This window comes from Tetrahymena thermophila, assembly GCF_000189635.1.
Source record: "Tetrahymena thermophila SB210 genomic scaffold scf_8254608, whole genome shotgun sequence".
Taxonomy (NCBI): domain Eukaryota; phylum Ciliophora; class Oligohymenophorea; order Hymenostomatida; family Tetrahymenidae; genus Tetrahymena; species Tetrahymena thermophila.
Window position 1 is genome coordinate 18403 of NW_002476378.1, and position 21021 is coordinate 39423.

Below are 21021 nucleotides of genomic sequence, written 5' to 3' on the forward strand. Positions count from 1 at the left end.
ATAAATAAATGTAATCAAGAATGATTATATATATTAGCTTCATCATTTTTACTAATCTTTTCTACTTATTCAGGTTTTTAAACCTTAAATTTATTATTTTAAATAAAAAATCATCAGTAAATAAATATTTATTTAGCTTTTCTAATTATTATTTATAATTAGAAACTGAAATCATAATAATATAAATGTTTTATTTTACTCATTAGTATAGGGAATTAAATTTTAATGATTACTAAAGTTGACTAATTAAGAGGAAATTGTTTATGTTCTAAATTTAACTATTTTAAAAGGTCTTTAGCCTTAAAGATTTTAATTTTGTACTTATTAAGTACATAATAATAAAATTAATATTTTTGTCTAATATTTACCCTAAAATATTCAACTTAATTATAAATCTCCATACAATATAAATGGTAAATTTATTTGAATTTTATTTTTCTATTAATTTTGTAAATTTCGAAACATCAAAGATAGATGTATGTATGTATGTATGTATGTATGTATATTTCAGCAAACAAAATTACAAAAATAATATTTTAAATTAATGAATGCTTCAAATTTTAAAAAGTGTTTAAAATTTAGTTTAAATTATCTTTATAATAAATTTAGATTTAAAATTTTTAGCTATTTATTTGTAAATTTAGATTAATATTGAAGTACCTTCCTTGTTCATAAATAAATGCTATTTTTACTTTTAAATTTAGAAATTCATATTATGAAATATGTAAATTTTGTTTTTTCAGCAGCTATTTATTATCTTATTAAGCTACAAAAATTGTTTTTTTTGCTTAAACCAATAAATAAGTATTTTAATCATAATTTAATTCTTTAACACCAAAGAGCATTATATAAGCCAAATTAAAAAGTATTTTTTACTTTAGAATTATTTTAAAGTAAACAAGTTTGGGTAGGCAGTTGAAGTAAGCAGTACTGTAAAGAATTTGTTGAGTTTGAAATTAAAATAGGAAAAAATAATGGGAAAGAAATGATTCATAACGAAAAAGAGCAACAAGATATGCAGACATGGTAATATAAAATTTAGGAATGTCTTTTAATGATATTAAGAATAACTAATCAATTAATTCTATAGAAGAATCAAGAGCAACAACACAAATAATCCTCAAAGAAAATGACATAAAATATTACAGATAACCACAAATTATCCATTTGCCTTATCAATAAACAATTATAATTCGCTTAATAAACCAAACTTTGAAAATAAAATTGGCCAACAATATTGTTTACAGATTGTTTTAAAATCAAGTAGAGTATTTTAATTTTTTATTCAAAAAAATTATTTTTGATATTAATTAACATAAAAAAATAGAAAAAAAAGTATGTGTAAATTAATTTTTCTTTCAAATCTACTGAAAAACCTTCTTTTTTAACTAAAAATGTTTGTTTATTTACTATCGAAAGAACCCAAAATTATTTTATTAAATTTGATGGTTATTCAAAAAGATAACAAAACACATAAAAATAAATATATAAAGTTCATACATCAATACTTTAAATAGTTTCCTATAATTTTAAAATATTAAATAACTTGCTATATAAGCATTTATCATCATTTGATTATATGTATTTTTTAATTAAAAAAATCATAGTTAATGAAATAATCAGTTCAATAAAAACCAATTCCATATAAAGTGATATCAAAAATAAGATTAAAAACTCATTTGATTCACTTGGTTTTTTACCACTGGACACTGATAATATTAAGTAAAAATAAGCCAAACATATTATTAATTAGGAACCCATAGAAATAGCTTTTCCTATTAATCCTTTTTTAAAAGTGTATGTAATTAGGGATGATGTTACTTTTAACATTATGCTGTTAATCAAAGCAATTGCTATTTATTAATCAACCATCATATAATTCTAGAACAATATAGAAATAGTTAGGATGTGGATAGTTTTAATATAAAAAAGTGTGAATCTTATTGATCTTGAAATATTATTTAGTGAGAGATAAAAAATACTAAAAAATTAATGAAATATTGCTAACTTTTTATATATAGAGAGCTATTAATAGATCTATATTTATTTTTATTCTTGAATTTTTTAATTTTATTAAATGTAAGTTTCAGACCCTTATCGAGTTTTGTTTTTTTCAATGCTTTTTGCAATACTTTCCTCTTCATTAATAACATTTTAATCATTTAATTTCTAATCTATTTGATTTAACTCAATTTTATTTTAACTAATTTAGTTAAAATTTACATGACTTTGGTTCTAATTAGAGTTTAGGAATGCTTTTCTTTTTCTTTTAAAATGATTAGTACATCTAATTTTAGCATAAAATTCATCAAAAACTACTGGAAAATGTTAATTGTTTTAAAATTTATTTTCAATATTTTCTGTACTTTAAATTTTTTTTTCATTAGGTGAGTTATTCTTGATAACTTAATCTTCACACCCTGCGATAGATAGTTCTTTAAGATTTTAATTATCTTTCTAATTTTCTTGCTATGGCTCAATTTTGGGAGTGCTAATTATTTCTAAATGGTGGTGCACTCTTTAAGAACTCTTTTGAAGTGTTTTTCTATCTAGTCTTTATCCTACAATGAATAGAATAATTTAAGCCAAGGTAAAAGCAAATATAAACCAGAATACTATGTAATTATAAAACTCTTTAAAATTTTCTAAGTTTAGGAATCCTTACTCTCCAAACGCAGTCTTCAAATTTTCATTTTTTAAAAACATGTCATCAATATCCTCAATGATAGTTGTTGGTTTCTATGTATTACAGTAGCACACGGATTCATTTTTACTATTTTTGAGTAGAACACAATTTTTTTTACTCCATTATTTATCATTCTATTATATGCAAGTCATGTTGTATTTCATGCTAGTCACAGCATTGTTAAAATTATAAATTATTGTTGAATTATCTATGAGTTTATTTGTATCCGATTTAGTAATTTAGGTCTAAATCAGCTTGTTCTTTGAGTATGTGTAATTTGAGCTAATATTTTTCATTTGCTAAATATATCCTTAAAATTCTGAAGTATTTTCATAAATATTTAATTCATAGTTGTTTCTTGATATACTATAAACATTATTTAAATCTGGCTCATTAAAAGAATTAACATATGTGTATATGTTTTTTTAAGTTATTTTGTCTATTAATAGAGATGATAGATTACCATTTAGAATTAATGACCCTTAATTAGGTAAGTTTATATTAGAAAAGATACTTCCTAACTTGGTTGTAATTTGATCATAGTCCTATAAATTTTATTATGTATTCTAAGAATTCATTGTAACACAAGAATTTAATATTTTAAATGAGTCGATAATATTTTGAATTGGAAAATCGTTGTTTTACTATAAATGGCTCAGATCATTGTTTTGAATGCTTGAATCTGTATTTTAAATTATTGATTGTAATATTTTAATTATTTAATTTTTGTCAGTATTCTAGATTTATTATTATGAGTTGAAAAGTAACCCTGATAGTTTAGCAGTTACTTTATTAGCATATGTTGATATCAAAGAAAATTTAGGTATTTAAAGAGACAACTACTGAAGATTTGTTATTAATAGAGAACCTAAATTATTTAAATCATATGAAAACTATGTATTTTTACTGATGTCTTCTCCAATTAAACTTAAAGTAATTAATTAGCTTGTAGCTTATAAATTCGTGCTAGATAGAGTTTGCTATGTAAGTTAATTTATTTATTAAAAATAATCTTTTGTTGTTAAACTCTAACTTTAAACACTAATCACCTAGGTTTGATTGTAAACACCAAGTTGTGAATCAATAACCTAACTCATTATTACAAGATTCCCTTAAGGTAATAGAGTTTGAATTTAGTTTACTGTTGTCTGATCTTATATTTACCTTCTTTAAATATTCCATGGAGAGATTAATTCCTATTAAGCATCATCTATGCTATTATAATAAAAGAATTAGTAAGTCAAAGGAAGATCTTCATCTAAGCAATACAAAAATTAAATTGAGAACACCGTTTAAAGTGCTACTCCTTGTAGTGGACTAATTACCAAAGTACAATTTTGAGGAGGGAAATTAATATTAAAGCTAATAGTTGTTAAGCTTGGCATAATAAAAGTAGGATTATAGACAGAAAAGCGTGCTTAAATAGTAGGTTTTAGGGGATCTACGTTTTTGAAGTAATTCCATATTCTAAATTTAACTTAGTAATAGTCAAATTTAATAACACCAACAACATCATTGTCATATAGCAAAGCTCCAGCATAAGTTAAAATATCTGAGGAGATATTCTCATCATAGTTAATTATAAAATTTAAATCCTCATTTAAATTAATTTTTTAATTTAAACGAGTAGCAGAAAACTGTACTTCTAACTAAGGGATATTTAGCTCAGTAAATAAGCATATTGTTCTATAATTAGATTTTCTAGAGTCTTTTTATCCGATTACATTCAATATAATAGATGTGTATGGCTAAAATGTTTTTGCAGGAAAAGAAATACTACTTGATCCTTGTTGTAATTAAACAATATTATTCTTGTAGTCATAGCAAATATGGTCACTAGATGATAAACTAGAGCATTCCCAACTAAAGTTGATGTTTTAAGGTGATTTAGAATCTTAAATTTCAAAGTCTCTAGAGTTGGTATTTAAGGATAGTTTACTTTAATAACCTACAACTAAACTAGAGCCTCCGATAACCTACAAATACAAATCTGTAATTAAAATATCAACTGATATCTTCTAAATAGCAATTATATTTTTGTTTGAACTTAAATTTACAACCAACTTTTTATTAAAAATGAAATAATAGTAGAAAAATTAAAAAAGGTTTAATTTTTAAAAGAGGAAATCTATAAAAAAGTATTGATAAAATGAATGAAAAATCAAAAATTACACTAGCATTTAATTGAGAATTAGATTATAAGGAGTAAGGAGGAATATCAAACTGATAGCTAGATAAACTGTATTAGCTCAGATTTTTTTATTGAAGTTGGTTAGAAATTAGTTGTAAATCAACGGGCTCGTTATTGTAAGTAATTAAACCTAGCTCGCATATTTCAATATAAAATTAAAAGTAGAAACTCAAGCTCATGTATCTTTTGGTGAATTATATAAAAAGATATTTTTAAAATCAAAATAAAAAAATAATTAATATACCTATATATAGGAGGATATACTGATTACTAAAAGCTGATTCTAATTTATTTTTATTATTAGTAATTTATTGTAAATAATTATGAGCCTACTTTGTTAACTTTAAGTTAATAATTAAATTGTATTGCAATATTTTAATTTGAAGGGATGTATTTAGGATCAATAGTTATACTTGTGGTCATATCTTAGCTTGCCTATTATAGTATTTTTTTGATATTTTATTTCTATTCATCACTAATTGTTCCTATAACTTGCACTAAAGTCCAACTTATATTTAAAAATTTTCTACCTGCATCATTTTGTATATTTTAAAGAGCTATACTTAAAGGATTGCAGCTGTTTTGGTTAGGGTTGTAATTAAAATTAAGCAAAGGAATCCCAGGATCATTCTAGAAAACAATATTTCTATAGAAAGTATTAATAAAATATGTATTATAATCTTCAAATTAAAGCTTATTAGGTAAAAAATTAATAATATTATTTGCCATTATTATTGAAGAATCACCTTTTTTTTAAAAAAAATATTTTATCTCAGAATATTCTTCTATAATTAAATAAAAAAATATAAAATTTATCTTTTAAGACCCCCATACTATGTTAAATTATGGAAAAATGGGTTTCTTATATAAGATTAGGATTTTTTAATTAACAAGGGTTGGCTTTAAATAAGAGACTTTAAATTTTGTTTATTACAAAATTTAAATGAAGAAAATAGAAGAAAAATTATTTTAAAAAAGTTAAAAATTTTATTTGATAATTTTTAAATAAGATTTTAATTATTCATTTTATAAAAATCTTTCCTAAATATGAAAAAATTACCTAAAATTACTTAAACTTGATTTCCAGTTATTTAACAAGATGAATCCGAACCAAGTAAAGTCAAAGTGGGCTGATCAAATATTTATTAACATAAAGAAAAAGGAGTATTTACTGAAATATCTTTTAAGGGTGAGCCGAAATCTATAATTAGCAAAGGTTTTGATGCACTTAATTAAATGTCAAGCACAGCAATATTTTGATAGCTACATTAATAAAAATTATTTCTCAAATCTTTTGGATTTAAGCAAGTGCAATTATTATCTGAATCTAATTATTTTGTTTCTGAGTAGCAGCTATCGCATTAAGAGTTTTTAGCCTATGACTATTTGCATAATTAGCAACTAGGATAGCAAGAATTGCATTTAGGATCTATATAATTTTAACATTAATCACAAGTGAGCGAAATGAGATTTGATTAAAATCCATTTGGACAAATACCTACACACATCTTATTAAACAAAAAGCTATTTTAAGGGCATGATAAACAGCTTTTAGAAGAAGAACTATTACAACTTGCGCAAGATTAATCACAGGGTTAACATTGATTTAAAGAATTAATAAATTCATTTAAATCACAATTCTAAACACATTATTTTTTATTTGGCTAATAATATAATCCAGATATACAGGACAAGCAACTATTTGGTCCTGCCCCATCACAACTGCTACAAGTTTGATCACATAATTAGCATTGTTATTACGCATTTTTGAATTAGTTTTAATTACAGGTTTAAACACATGAATGTGTAATAGGTTATAAGTATAAATCTAATTAACAAGATAAGCAATTGTTTGGTCCTGCTCCTTAGCAACTTGCACATGGTTAATCACATATTTAACATATATTTTAAGAGTCTGGATATTGATTATGATCACAATTTTAGACACATGAACTTAATTGCTACTAAAAGAACAACCCTGAAACGCATTATAAACAATTATTTCCCGAAGGTCCAGAACAATTTAAGCAAGTTTAATAGCAAGGCTAACAGCTTCCAGAAGAGTCAAGATAGTATTATTAAATACATTTTGCGCACACGTTATTAGAATCACATTCATCACAATAAGGAGAGCACTTTTAAAGAGGATATAAAATTTGAAGTATATTTTTAAAAAGTTGAAATATTATTCAAATTTGTAAATTATAATAAATTCTCAATAAAAAAGATTTTTTGAGAAAATACAAATTTTTTTTCTAATAAATATTGAATAGAATTTACAAGTTAAACAAGAAGAAAAGCTGCTGTAATATACTATTAATATTATACAGAGTTTGAATTCAATGGAGTTAGAATTAGATTCAAATCGTATAAGTTTAATAGACCATTATAAACAAAATAATAGCAAGAATAGCTACTCGAGCATCTATTAATATATTAGTTTGTAGAATCTAACTAAACTCCTTACAAACTTGCACTAATTTAAGTAATTGTTTTATAAGTATTAATTATTCCATTTATTACCAAATTAAATTTATAAATTTTTTAAAATCTTTTTTTTTAATAAAAATAATAATTAAAAAAAAAATTAATAAAATTTTTGAAAAATACAAAATAAATTTATTTTATTAAAAAAAATATTTTTACTAGTTTTTTCTGCTAAAAGTAAAACTAAATGGAATGTTTGAGAAGCAATCATTTCCTGATAAGTAATTTAGACTTTTGCTTGGACTTAAAACTATATTTAAGCAATTATCAGACTATATGTAATTTTTATACTCTTATAAATCAGATTAATTGTCAACACCCTATTTATTTATTATGCATTCACTGTCTATGTTTTTTTTATTTAAAGATTTAATAATAGAATATTTTTAAATTTTGTTACATGATGGATTAAAACCACACTGATTCATAATTTGAGTGCAATCAGGATAAAGATTTGATGAACTTGTTAATTTTATTTAGTCTTTAATTTTAAAATTAATAATTTTTTATATGTTATGATAGAAAATTTTATTTACAATTTAAAACTGAGAAGAATAAAATCCATATTCTAACTTTCATTTTAATTAGTTTACTTTTTTTATTTATTTTTATTATTTTTTTGTTTATTAATTTATATTATATAATTAATCCATAGCCATAGCTATTTATATATTTAATTTATTTTAATTGTGCTTCACGAGTAATACAACAACGAAATCATATTATTTCTTAATATTTTACTGTTGATTCCAAGTAAAATTTTTTATTCTATCATTTTTTTTTAATAGTCAAACACTATCACAATTATTTATCATATTCTTAAAGAATTACCCTAAATCCTCTTTTTTGAACTCTGAGCATGAGCAGAAAAGCTTAGATTTTATTTTATAAAAAACCAGAATTTAAGAAATTTCAAAAATTAAAAATTAGCCACAATTTAAGAAATTCATTGGTAACTATCTTTTGAAAACATAAAAAAAGGAATGGAATTATCAATAAGATTATATATTACTGATTTAAAAAATTCAAAAAAAAATTTGCCTTCAGTTTACATATAATTACTTTAAAATAACTATTCAGATATTAATCACTGCCTAATTTTTATTAGTATAGAAAGATTTAATTTATATAATTGTATCTTCTATTATTACTACTTGTCAATAATAAAATCATCATAAATTATCAAAATAATTTAAAAAAATAAATAATCTATTTGTAGATATAACAAAGTTAAATTAATTATTATCCTATTTTAATTTTATTAATTTTCTATATTAATGGTTTTTAATTCATCATTTTAAGAATTAAATTAACCTTAAAGAACATTATTTATTTCTAATTAAATTATATTAGTATTTATGATTTAACTAGATTTAGATTATTGTTTTTAACTATTACCTTCAACTTTTGAAATTAAAAAATAAATTTTTATAATATTCTGAATGATTGGTATTCTTAAATTTATTTTATTAATACTTATTTTAAGCACAATTAGTTCTTGTTCTATCTTAACTGTTATATCCTAAATATCTTTTATCAAATTAAAATTTGTAAGGTAAAGTGTTTTAAGCTGAGATTGATGTGACCTTAAAAAATGAACATTTATTGCTTATTTTTTTTAAAAATAATTTTTTCAAGTATAAAAGCTTACACATGCACTTAACAATTATAAACGAAGTTATTATATAAATTCTTTTATTTATTTATTAAATTAACCTTACAGAAAAATCAAAGAGAAATTGCATGCTCTTTATGTGTTTATTAAATTGTAAGATAATAAATTAATTAATTATTTATTTAAATGAATTAGAAAATTTACGATACTAAATAGATAATTAGTCTGATAACTCTTATTTATTTATTCAGAGCTAATTTTAACCAAATATTTGGGATCGGAGAATAAAGAGAAATTTTTTTTTTTTTTTTTGGCTGGGATCAAAGGCACTTTTCTTAATATATAGTAGATATACTTTAGATTATTTTCTTTGTATATTCTTGAGATAAATAAGACACAGGCAATTAGTAAAATATTTTTTAGTTTTTAGTGAGAGGTGACTTTAATGACTTTAAAGGAAATAAATACTATATTTTAGTAAATTTAATTATTAAATTTTATTTAGTTTAAGGAGCTATTTATTTATTTAGCAAAATATGATATTTATAATAATTATTATAAATATATCTATATTATAGGTTAAATTATCAAAAATTTTATATTTATTTTTCCTTTTTTCATTATTGTTAATAAAGATTTATGTTTAAAACAACTAATATTTTTGATTTAAGACAATTAGTTTTCAATTATTATTATTTATTGATTTTTTTTAACCTTTTAAAATAAATTAGTGTAAGTAAATTATTAAAAAAAGAATAATTTTTTAAATAAAATATTATTTTTAGCATCAATATAATAAATAAAAAGGAAATTAAATCAAATAAAAAACTCAAAATAATTTAAAAGAGTTTTTTATATGGTTTTAAATTCATTTTTATTGTTTTTACGAAAGCTTAATTGTCAAATATGAAAATATGAGAGGAGATTAGTGCACTTTGCTAAAGCAGAGCGAACATAAGCTTGAATATTTTATTCTATATAAATTGCTTTATATTAACGTTAATTGATTAATCCTTCATTTTTTAGGTATAGAAATTGCACCCTTACTTATAAAAATCATATACACTTTAAGTATTTTTTTCCATTTTTAACAAAAAGTTACACATACACCATAATGTGACAGAAGAAGAGATAAGGGACATTATAAATTTATAACTATAAAATAAATATTAAAATTTTAATAAAATAAATTTTGATCTTAATCCACAAGTTTTGGAGTAAATTTGTAAATATTCAATTTAAATTTTAGTGAGTAAAATAATTTATAATTATTAAAAAAATTTTCGAATTCAAAATTTATATTTTTAAATTTTATGATTATTCAAGAAAGAAGAAAACAAAACATAAAATTAAACAAATAAAGTTCATACATCAATACTTTAAATAGTTTCCTATATTTTTAAAATATTAAATAATATGCCATATAAGTGTTTATCATCATTATATTATATGTGTTTTTTAATCAAAAAAATCATAGTTAATGAAATAATCAGTTCAATAATTACCAATTCCATTAATAGTGATATAAAAAATAAAATTAAAAACTCATTTGATTCACTTGAAGTTTTACTACTGGACACTGATAATATTAAGTAAAAATAAACCAAACACATTATTAATTAAAAACCCATAGAAATAGCTTTTCCTATCTAATCTTTTTTAAAAGTGTATGTAATTAGGGATGAGGTTATTTTTAATATTATGCTGTTAATCAAAGCAATTACTATTTGTTAATCTATCATCATATAACCATTGAATAATATAGAAATAGCTAGGGTGTGGATAGTTTTAATATAAAAAAGAGTGAATCTTATTGGTCTTGAAATATCATTTAGTGAGAGATAAAAAATGCTAAAAAATTAATGAAATATTGCTAATTTTTTATATATTGAGAGCTATTAGTAGATCTATATTTATTTTTATTCTTAAATTTAAGTTTAAGATCCTTATTAAGTTTTGCTTTTTTCAATGCTTTTTGCAATACTTTCTTCTTCATTATTATCATTTTAATCATTTAATTTCTTATCTATTTGATTTAACTCAATTTTATTTTAACTAATTTAGTTAAGATTTACATCGCTTTGGTGCTAATTAGAGTTAATGAATGTTTTTTTTTTTCTTTTAAAAGGATTAGTAGCATTAATTTTAGCAGATAATTCATCAGAAACTAATGGAAAATGTTAATTGTTTTAACATTTATATTCAACATTTTCTGTACTTTAAATCTTGTTTTAATTAAGAGAGTTATTATTGATAGCTTAGTCTTTGCACATTGCGATAGATGGTTCTTTAAGATTTTAATTATCTTTCTAATTTTCTTGCTATGGTTCAATTTTTTGAGTGCTAATTATTTCTAAATGGTTGTGCACTCTTTAAAAACCCTTTTAAAGTGTAATTCTATCAAGTCTTTATCCTACGAAGAATAAAATAATTTAAGCCAAGGTAAAAGCAAATATAAACCAGAATACTATGTAATTATAAAACTCTTTAAAATTTTCAATGTTTTTGAATCCTTACTCTCCAAACACAGTCTTCAAATTTTCATTTTTTAAAAACATGTCATCAATATCCTCAATGATAGTTGTTGGTTTCTATGTATTACAGTAACACACAGATTCATTTTAATTATTTTTGAGTAGGACACAATTTTTTTTACTCCATTATATATCATTCTATTATATACAAGTCAAGTTGTATTTCTAGCTAGTTACAGCATTATTAAAATTATAAATTATTGTTGAATTATCTATGAGTTTATTTGTATCCGATTTAGTAATTTAGGTCTAAATCAGCTTGTTCTTTGAGTATGTGTAATTTGAACTAATATTTTACATTTGCTAAATGTATGCTTAAAATTCTGGAGTATTTTCATAAATATTTAATTCATAGTTGTTTCTTGATATACTAAAAACATTATCTAAATCTGGCTCATAAAAAGAATTAACATATGTGTATATATTTTTTTGAGTTATTTTGTCGATTAATAGTGATGATAGATTACCATTTAGAATTAATGACCCTTAATTAGGTAGGTTCAAATAAGAAAACATACTTCCTAACCTGGTAGTAATTTGATCATAGTCCTATAAATTTTTTTATGTATTCTAAGAATTCATTGTAACAGTAGAATTTAATATTTTGAAAGAATCTATAATATTTTGAATAGCAAAATCATTGTTTTGCTATAAATAGCTCATATCATTGCTTTAAATGATTGAATCTGTATTTTAAATTATTGATTTTAGTTTTTAAATTATTTAATTTTTATCGATAGTCTATATTTATTATTTTGAGTTGAAAAGTAACCCTGATAGTTTAGCAGTTACTTTATTAGCATATGTAGATATCAATGAAAATTTAAGTATTTAAATAGATAATTATTGAAGATTTGTTACTAATAGATAGCATAAATTATTTAAATCTTATGAGGATTATGTATTTTTACTAATGTCTTCTCCGATTAAACTTAAAGTAATTAATTAGCTTGTAGCTTATAAGTTTGTGCTAGATAGAGTTTGCTAAGTAAGTTAATTTACTAATTGATAATAATCTTTCGTTGATAAATTTTAACTTTAAATACTAATAATCTAGGTTTAATTATAAACACCTAGTTGCGAATCTATAACCTAACTCATTATTACAAGATTCCCTTAAGGTAATACAGTTTGAATTGAATTTACTGTTGTCTGATCTTATATTTATCTTCTTAAAATATTCCATGGTGAGATTAATTCTTATTAAGCATCATCTATGCTATTATAATAGAAGAATTGGTAAGTCAAAGGTAGATCTTCGTCTATGCAATACAAAAATTAAATTGAGAAAACTGTTTAAAGTGCTATTCCTTGTAGTGGACTAATTACCAAAGTACAATTTTGAGGAGGGAAATTGATATTAAAGCTAATAGTTGTTAAGCTTGGCATAATAAAAGTAGGGTTATAGACAGAAAAGCGTGCTTAAATAGTAGGTTTTAGGGGATCTATGTTTTTGAAATAATTCCATATTCTAAATTTAACTTAGTAATAGTCAAATTTAATAACACCAACAACATCATTGTCATATAGCAAAGCTCCTGCATAAGATAAAATATCTGAAGGGTAATTCTAATCATAATTAATGATAAAATTCAAATCCTCATTCAAATTAATTTTTTAATTTTAACGAGTAGCAGAAAACTGTACTTCTAGCTAGGGGATATTTAGCTCAGAAAATAAGCATATTGTTCTATAATTAGATTTTCTAGAGTAAAACTAAGATATAAAATAAATGGTAAATTTATTTGCATTTTATATTTCTATTGATTTCCCAAATTTCAAAAGACCAAAGGCTGATAGATGTATATAAACAAAATTATGAAAATATTTTAAAATTTAGTTTAAATTATTTTTACAATAAATTTAGATTAAAAATTTTTAGTTGTTTATTTGTAAATTTAAACTCAAGATTTAAATACATACTTTTTTCATAGATACTATTTTTACTTTTAAATTTTAGAAATTTATATTATAAAATATAAATGTGTAATTAATTAGTCTCTCATTTTAACACTGATTTTTCTTAATTATTTAAAATTATTTAAATATAAATTTTTGACATTAAGTAAAGAGTTAAATACTAGAGTATAGTCCAATTCATTTAACTAAAATCAAATTTAGAAATAATTTAGTTAGTTAATGATATTATTATATATTTTATTAATTTTAAATAATTCTTTTTTATGAAAGAAAAAGAGAAGTAAGTAAAATTTATGAAATTATATCACAAATCATTTTTAAAATTTAATATAAAATCATTTTGATTTTTAAGAATCTATTATTTTATTAAGCTAAAAGTTTTTTTGCTTTAACCAATGAATAACTATTTTAATCATAATTTAATTTTGTTAATATCAAAGAGCCATATATGAGCCAATTTAAAAATATAAAAAAATATTTTTATGTTTTAAGAAAAACAAATATAAAGAAATATTTTATAAAGTTGTTCAAGGCTTTAAAATTCTGCTGATTAGATATATATAATCAGTGGAATTAGTATAAATTTTATATAAAAATGATTATAGGGTAGTTTAAATGCTTTTTTTTTACTATTTTAAATTAGAATTATATCAGATTTATTAACATAGCAAAATATGATATTTATAATAATAATTATAAATCTATCGATATTTTAGTTAAATTATTTGATTACAAAATGTTATAAAATAAAACATATTATCAAATATTTTATATTTATTTTTCCTTTTTTCATTATTATTAACAAAAAATTATTTTTAAGACAACTAATCTTTTTGATTTAAGACACTTAGCTTTCAATTATTATTATTTATTGATTTTTTTGAACCTTTTAAAATAAATTAGTGTAAGTAAATTATTTAAAAAAATAAATAGTATAAAATTTTTAAAAAAACATTATTTTTATAATCAATAAATAAATAAAAAGATAAAGAATAAAAAATAATTAGAAAAATAAATCAAATTAAAAGCTCAGAATAATTAAAATGAGTTTTTTATATTTTTTAAATTCATTTTTATTGTTTTTACGAAAGTTTAATTGTAAAATTTGAGAGATTAGTGCTCTTTGCTAAAGCAGAACATAAGCCTGATACATCTTAATCATCAATTTAATTAGACCTTTTTAAATATTGAAGAAGAAAAATGAAATAATAAGTTTATAATAAATTAAAAGCAAAAGTTAATGAGAGAGAAAAAAGGCAATCATAATACAAATAAGAAAAATAAAGTGAATATAAAATTAAAAATAAATCAAAAGAGTTTATTTTTTTATTTTAAGTTAGTTTTTATTTTTAAAAATATCACAATTCAAAACAAAAAAACTATTTTTACGTTATATCAAGTGTTAAATTTGAGAGTTTAGTGCACTTTGCTAAACCAAAACCTAAACCCTATGCACCAATTGTACCAATTTTATTGTAACTTTTTAAATATAAAAAAGACATATAAAGTAATTAGTTCAAAGTAAAAAAAAGAGAAAAAATATGAAATAAAAGTAAATAATTAATTAATTAAATAAAAGAAAAGAAAAGAAAAGTTGAAAATGAAAAATATAACTTAAATTAAATTAACAAGCAAAGAATGAAGAAGAAGAAAAATTCAAGCAGGACAAACAAAAATGAAAAAAAAATAAAATAAAAGCTAATAAATAAATTAAAAGAGTTAGTTATATTATTTTAAATTAATTTTTATATTAATTAATATCAAAATTCAAAACAAACAAACTGTTTTTACCTAAGATTAAGTGATAATTTTGAGAGATTAGTAAACTTAGCTAAAGAAGAACCTAATCCTGATCCACCTTCATCACAAATTTAATTTAAGCTTTTAATGTTGAAGATGAAATATAAATAAAGTTAATTAATTAGTTAGTTAGAAGGAAAAAATAAAGAAAAAATATGAAACAGTTAGATATAAAAGAATTAATTAATTGAAATTAAAAACTGAAAATCGAAAAATGAGTTAAATTTACAAGTAAAGAAAGAAAAGAAAAAAAAACACAAAAAAATCAAATAAAAAGCTATAAATAAGTAAATAAAAAGAGTTAATTATATTGTTTTAAATTTTTTAAAAATTTAAAAATATCATAATCCAAAACAAATAAAATGGTTATACGATAGATGGAGTGTCAAATTAGAGAGATTATTGCATTTTGCTAAAGCAGAACCTAAGCCTGAAGCACTTTTATCACCAATATTATTGTTACTTTTTAAATATTGAAGAAAAAGTATATTGTTAATTAGTTAGATAGAAGGAAGAAATGAAGAAAAAATACGAAATATTAAGAAATAAATTAATTAAAACCAAAAGTTGAAAATGAAAAAATGAGTTATATTTACAAAGAAAAAAAACACAAGCTGAATAAAAAAAATGAAAATATAAAAAAAAAAGCTAATAAATAAATTATAAGAGTTAGTTATTTTGTTTTTAATTCATTTTTATATTAAAAAATATCACAATCCAAAACTATAAAATCTTTTACTAAAGATTAAGTGTCAAATTTTAGAGATTAAAGCAATTTGCTAAGGCAGACCCTAAACCTATAACACCTTCGTCACCAATATTATTGTTACTTTTTAAATATTTAAGAAAGAATATATAGTTAACTAAAATGAAGAAAAAATATAAAACAATTAGAAATGGATTAATTAATTGATACTAATAGGAAAAGTTTAAAACGAATAAATAAGTTAAATTAGCAAATAAAGAAAGAAAGAGAAAAAAAACACAAGCAGAGTAAAAAAAGAAAAATAAATCAAATAAAAAACTAATAAATAATTTATAAGAGTTAGTTTTATTGTTTTAAATTTATTTTTATATTAAAAAATATCACAATCCGAAGCAAATAAATTGTTTTTACGTAAGACTAAGTGTCAAATTGGAGAGATTAATGCACTTTTATAAAGTCAAACCTAAGTCTAGTGCACCTTCATTACCTATTTAATTATACCTTTTTAATGTTGGAAATGAAATATAAATAAATTTTATTATTTAGAAGGAAAACAAAAATAGTAAATATGAAATATTAAGAAATAAAAGAATGAATTAATTAAAAAGTAAAAGTTGAAAATAAAAATTTGAGCTAAATTAACAATAAAGAAAGAAGAAAAAAAACAAGCAGATATAAATAAAGAAAAAAAGTAAATAAAATGAAAAGCTAATAAATAAATTAAAAGATCTTTATTGTTTAAAATTCATTTCTATATTAAATAATATCAAAATCCATAACAAATAACTTTTTTTACTCAAAATCAAGTGTCAAATTTGAAAGATTAGTGCACTTTGCTAAAGTAGAACCCAAACCTGATGCACCTTGGCGACCAATATTATTATTACTTTTTAAGTATTGAATAAAACATATATAGTTAATTAGTTCGTTAGAAGTTAAGAAAAAATATGATATAATAAGAAATGATAATAAAAGCAAAAGTTGAAAATTAATTAGTAAAAAAAACACATCCAAAATAAACAAAAAAAGATAAATAAATCAAATAAAAAGCTAATAAATAAATTAAAAGAGTGATATTGTTTTAAGTTCATTTTTATATTAAAAATAATATAAAAATAAATAAACGGCCTTACCAAAGATGAAGTGTCAAATTTGTGAGATTAGTGCACTTTGCTAGACCAAAACCTAAGCCTGAAGTACCTTGGTCACTAATATTATTGTTACTTTTTAAATATTGAGGAAAAAATATATAGTTAATTTGTTATTTAGAAGGAAAAAGTTCAAGAAAAAATATGAAATAATAAAAAAAAAAAAAACTTTTCTTATTTTCAGAGTAGCAAAACGGCTTTAAGGTGGGATTTAAGTTCCTTCAGAATGAATTGGAAATATTGAAGTACATAAATGTTATTTATTAGTTTATGAATATGAAATAATAAAAAATTAATTAATTAAAAGTAAAAGTTGAAAATAAATTTGATAAATTAACAAATAAAAAAAAATAAAAAAATGCAAGCAAAATAAACAAAAAAACAAAAATAAATCAAATAAAAAATTAATAATGTTTATACGAAAGATTAAATATCAAATTTGAGAGATTAGTGCACTTTTCTAATACAGAACTTAAGCCTGTAGCACCTTGATCACCAATTATATTGTAACTTTTAAATTTTGAAAAAAAATATGAAACAATCAATTAGAAATTAATTAATTTATCAAAAGGAGTTAAATTAACAAAGAGAGAAAAAAAAAAAAAACAAGCAGAATAAACAAATAAGCAAGAATAAAATAAAATGCTAATAAATAAATTAAGAGATTGTTTTAAAAATTCATTTTTATATTAAAAAATATAAACAATCCAAAACAAACAAACTGTTTTTACCTAAGATTAAGTATCAAATTTGAGAGATATATGCATTTTTCTAATTTAGAACCTAAATCTATTGCACCTTGGTCACCAATTTTATTGTCACTTTTTAAATATTGGAGAAATAATAAAGAGTTAATTAACTAGTTTGAAAGAAAAAATATGAAATAATAAGAAATGAATTAGAATTTTAAAATGAAAAAATGAGTAAAATTAACATGAAAAGTAAGAAAAAATAATATATGCAGGATAAATAAATAAAAATGAATCAAATAAAAAGCTAATAAATAAATAGAGAGATTTAGTTAATTTTGTTGCTTTAAATTTATTTATATATTAAAATATATCACATTCCAAAATAAAAAAACTATTTTTACCAAAGATTAAGTGTTAAATTTGATAGATTAGTACATTTTGCTAAACCAGTTCCTAAGCCTGATGTACCTTCATCACCAATTTTATTAACACTTTTTAAATATTGAACAAAAAATATATAATTTATTAGTTAGTTAGAAGGAATAAATGAAGAAAAAATATAAAATAATAAGAAATTAATTAATCTAATAATAATAATAAAAGTAAAATTAAAAATTATAAAATGAGTTAAATTAACAAATAAAAAAAAATAGAATAAACAAAAAAGTAAAAATAAATAAAATAAAAAGCTAAAAAATAAATTAATGAAAAAGAGTTATAAATTATAATAATCCAAAATAAATAAACTCTTTTTACTTTAGATTAAGTGTCAAACTTGAGAGATTAGTGCATTTTGCTAAGGCAGAACCTAATCCTGATGCACCTTAGTCACCAATTTTATTGTCACTTTTTAAATATCGAAGAAAAATATGAAGCAATTATAAATTAATTAATAGCAAAAGTATAACTTAGAAAAAAAAAATACATTCAGAATAAAAAAAAGAAAAGGAAATCTAATAAAAACTAATAAATAAATAAAAGAATTAGTTATTGTTATATTGATTAAATTTATTTTTATATTCAAAAATGTAACAATTAAAATAAATAAACTGGTTTTACTAAAGATTAAGTGTCAAATTTGAGAGATAAGTGTACTTTTTTAAAGCAAAACTTAAGCTTGATTCACCTTCATCACCTATTTTATTTCTACTTTTTAAATATTGAAAAAAAAAAAATATTTAATTAGATAGTAATCAGGAAAAAAAAAAGCAACAAATTAATCAAATAAAAATTTAAAATCAAAAAATTAATTAAATTAAGAAAGAAAGAAAGAAAGAAAGAAAGAAAGAAAGAAAGAAAGAAAGAAAGAAAGAAAGAAAGAAAGAAAGAAAGAAAGAAAGAAAGAAAGAAAGAAAGAAAGAAAGAAAGAAAGAAAGAAAGAAAGAAAGAAAGAAAGAAAGAAAGAAAGAAAGAAAGAAAGAAAGAAAGAAAGAAAGAAAGAAAGAAAGAGAGAGAGAGAGAGAGAGAGAGAGAGAGAGAGAGAGAGAGAGAGAGAGAGAGAGAGAGAGAGAGAGAGAGAGAGAGAGAGAGAGAGAGAGAGAGAGAGAGAGAGAGAGAGAGAGAGAGAGAGAGAGAGAGAGAGAGAGAGAGAGAGAGAGAGAGAGAGAGAGAGAGAGAGAGAGAGAGAGAGAGAGAGAGAGAGAAGAAGAAGAAAAAAACAATCAGAATAATAAAAAAAAGAAATATAATCTAATAATAAAATTAAAAGAGTTAGTAAGATTATTTTAAATTCATTTTATATTAAAAAATATCACAATCCAAACAAAAAATTGTTTTTACCTTAAAATAAGTGTTAAATTTGACAGATTAATGCACTTTGCTAAAGCAGAACCTAAGCTTGAAGCACCTTGGTCACCAATTTTTTTGTGACTTTATAAATAGTGAAGACAATGTGTATAATTAGTTAGTTAGAAGGAAATAATCAAGAAACAATATGAAATAATAATAAATAAATTAAATAATAAAAAAAGCAAAAGTAGAAAATGAAAAAATGAGTTAAATTAACAAATAAAGAAATAGATAATCATTTTAGGAAAAAATAAATAAAATACATCAAATATAAAATAAATAAATAATTAATCATGAAAATTAAAATAAAAATTAAGTTAAAATTAAGTTAAAATAATTAAAAAATATTTGTAAAAATAAAAATGAATTTATAAAAAAAGTATTTTTATTAGAAAAATGATATTGTAAGTAACTTGAAAATTAAATATAAAAAACATAAATAATATTAAAAATATTTAATTAATACTTTAGATCAATATGGAGAACCTAATGGGATTAAAGTGAAGAGTTTAAAAACTTTTTTTATAAATAAAAATAAATTTAACCAGTATGAATAAAAAATAAATATTTACCTCATCTAAATTGTTAAAATAATTTTTCTATTATATCATATGATTTTTTTTTCAAAAAAATTGAAATGCAATTTATGGAAATTTAATTAATTTTAGTTAAATTAAAACAAAATATACTTTATTTCAAATTAATTTGGATAAAAAGAAATAATATTATAATATTTATAAAATACAAATTTATAAAATTATAAATTTGCTTTTATGAAGAGATATCCCAAAAAACTTAGTGTAACATTTATTATCATATCTTAATATTTATATTTAAAAATTATACTTAAAAAATAGTAAAAGTAGGATAATTTTAATTTAGTGATTTTTTCTATTTAAGTATAGTAAAAATTAAAATACATTTAATATTTATTAATATATTATAATATTGATAATATCTCTAATTATTCTTAAATTCCATTAGTTTTTTTGCAAAAACATGTTATATAGGTTGCCTACATCCAATAAGCCTTTTATACCTATTTAGATAAAGTTTTAATAAATAGATTATTCATATATAGATAAATGAGGGGTCTAGCGCACTTGTGATTATTTTTAAAAATTTTTTTTTTAAAAATTAATTTACCTGTTTGAAGTAATAAGAAATAACACTTTCAAAAAAAAAATAGCTTTTAGAGTATATGTTTTTTATATAAAAAAGATCATATTATTTAATTGAGTTTTTGATAATTAAACTTCTGAATATATCTAACTATTTAACTAAGAAAGTATAAGTAGATTTCATCTTCTTTCTTTTTCTCTAATAGTGAATTAGAAGAAGAGGATAAAGCAGAAATTTTGGATAGGAATTGGAAGAAATATTCAAGATAGAGTAAAATATAAAGCTAGAATTTAGTAAAAAATGTAAAATTAAACAAGCAAATAACAAAAATA

At 20.8% G+C, this 21021-nt stretch overlaps 3 protein-coding genes across 3 annotated transcripts; 1 reads left to right on the forward strand and 2 right to left on the reverse strand. All coding sequences in view use genetic code 6, as the record gives it.

Annotated features, from left to right (window-relative positions):
- Positions 1-1864: 1864 nt before the first annotated feature.
- Positions 1865-6385, reverse strand: TTHERM_01009820 (REJ domain protein; the record flags this gene model as incomplete). The annotated part of the gene is made up of 5 exons (XM_001017691.2): positions 1865-1939; positions 2224-4749; positions 4859-5060; positions 5122-5623; positions 5938-6385. 5 exons carry the CDS (start codon positions 6383-6385, stop codon positions 1865-1867), a joined length of 3753 nt encoding a protein of 1250 aa, XP_001017691.2.
- A 290-nt stretch (positions 6386-6675) lies between these two features.
- TTHERM_001009821 (hypothetical protein) lies at positions 6676-7037 on the forward strand (the record flags this gene model as incomplete). The annotated part of the gene is made up of 2 exons (XM_012798028.1): positions 6676-6759; positions 6822-7037. 2 exons carry the CDS (start codon positions 6676-6678, stop codon positions 7035-7037), a joined length of 300 nt encoding a protein of 99 aa, XP_012653482.1.
- Positions 7038-10350: 3313 nt separating this feature from the next.
- TTHERM_01009830 (REJ domain protein) lies at positions 10351-20178 on the reverse strand (the record flags this gene model as incomplete). The annotated part of the gene is made up of 19 exons (XM_001017692.2): positions 10351-10370; positions 10964-12199; positions 12425-13203; positions 14520-14609; positions 14823-14912; positions 15225-15314; positions 15606-15695; positions 15973-16062; positions 16351-16440; positions 16736-16825; positions 17073-17162; positions 17508-17597; positions 17819-17908; positions 18181-18270; positions 18536-18625; positions 18839-18928; positions 19559-19648; positions 20034-20083; positions 20140-20178. 19 exons carry the CDS (start codon positions 20176-20178, stop codon positions 10351-10353), a joined length of 3384 nt encoding a protein of 1127 aa, XP_001017692.2.
- Positions 20179-21021: the final 843 nt, after the last annotated feature.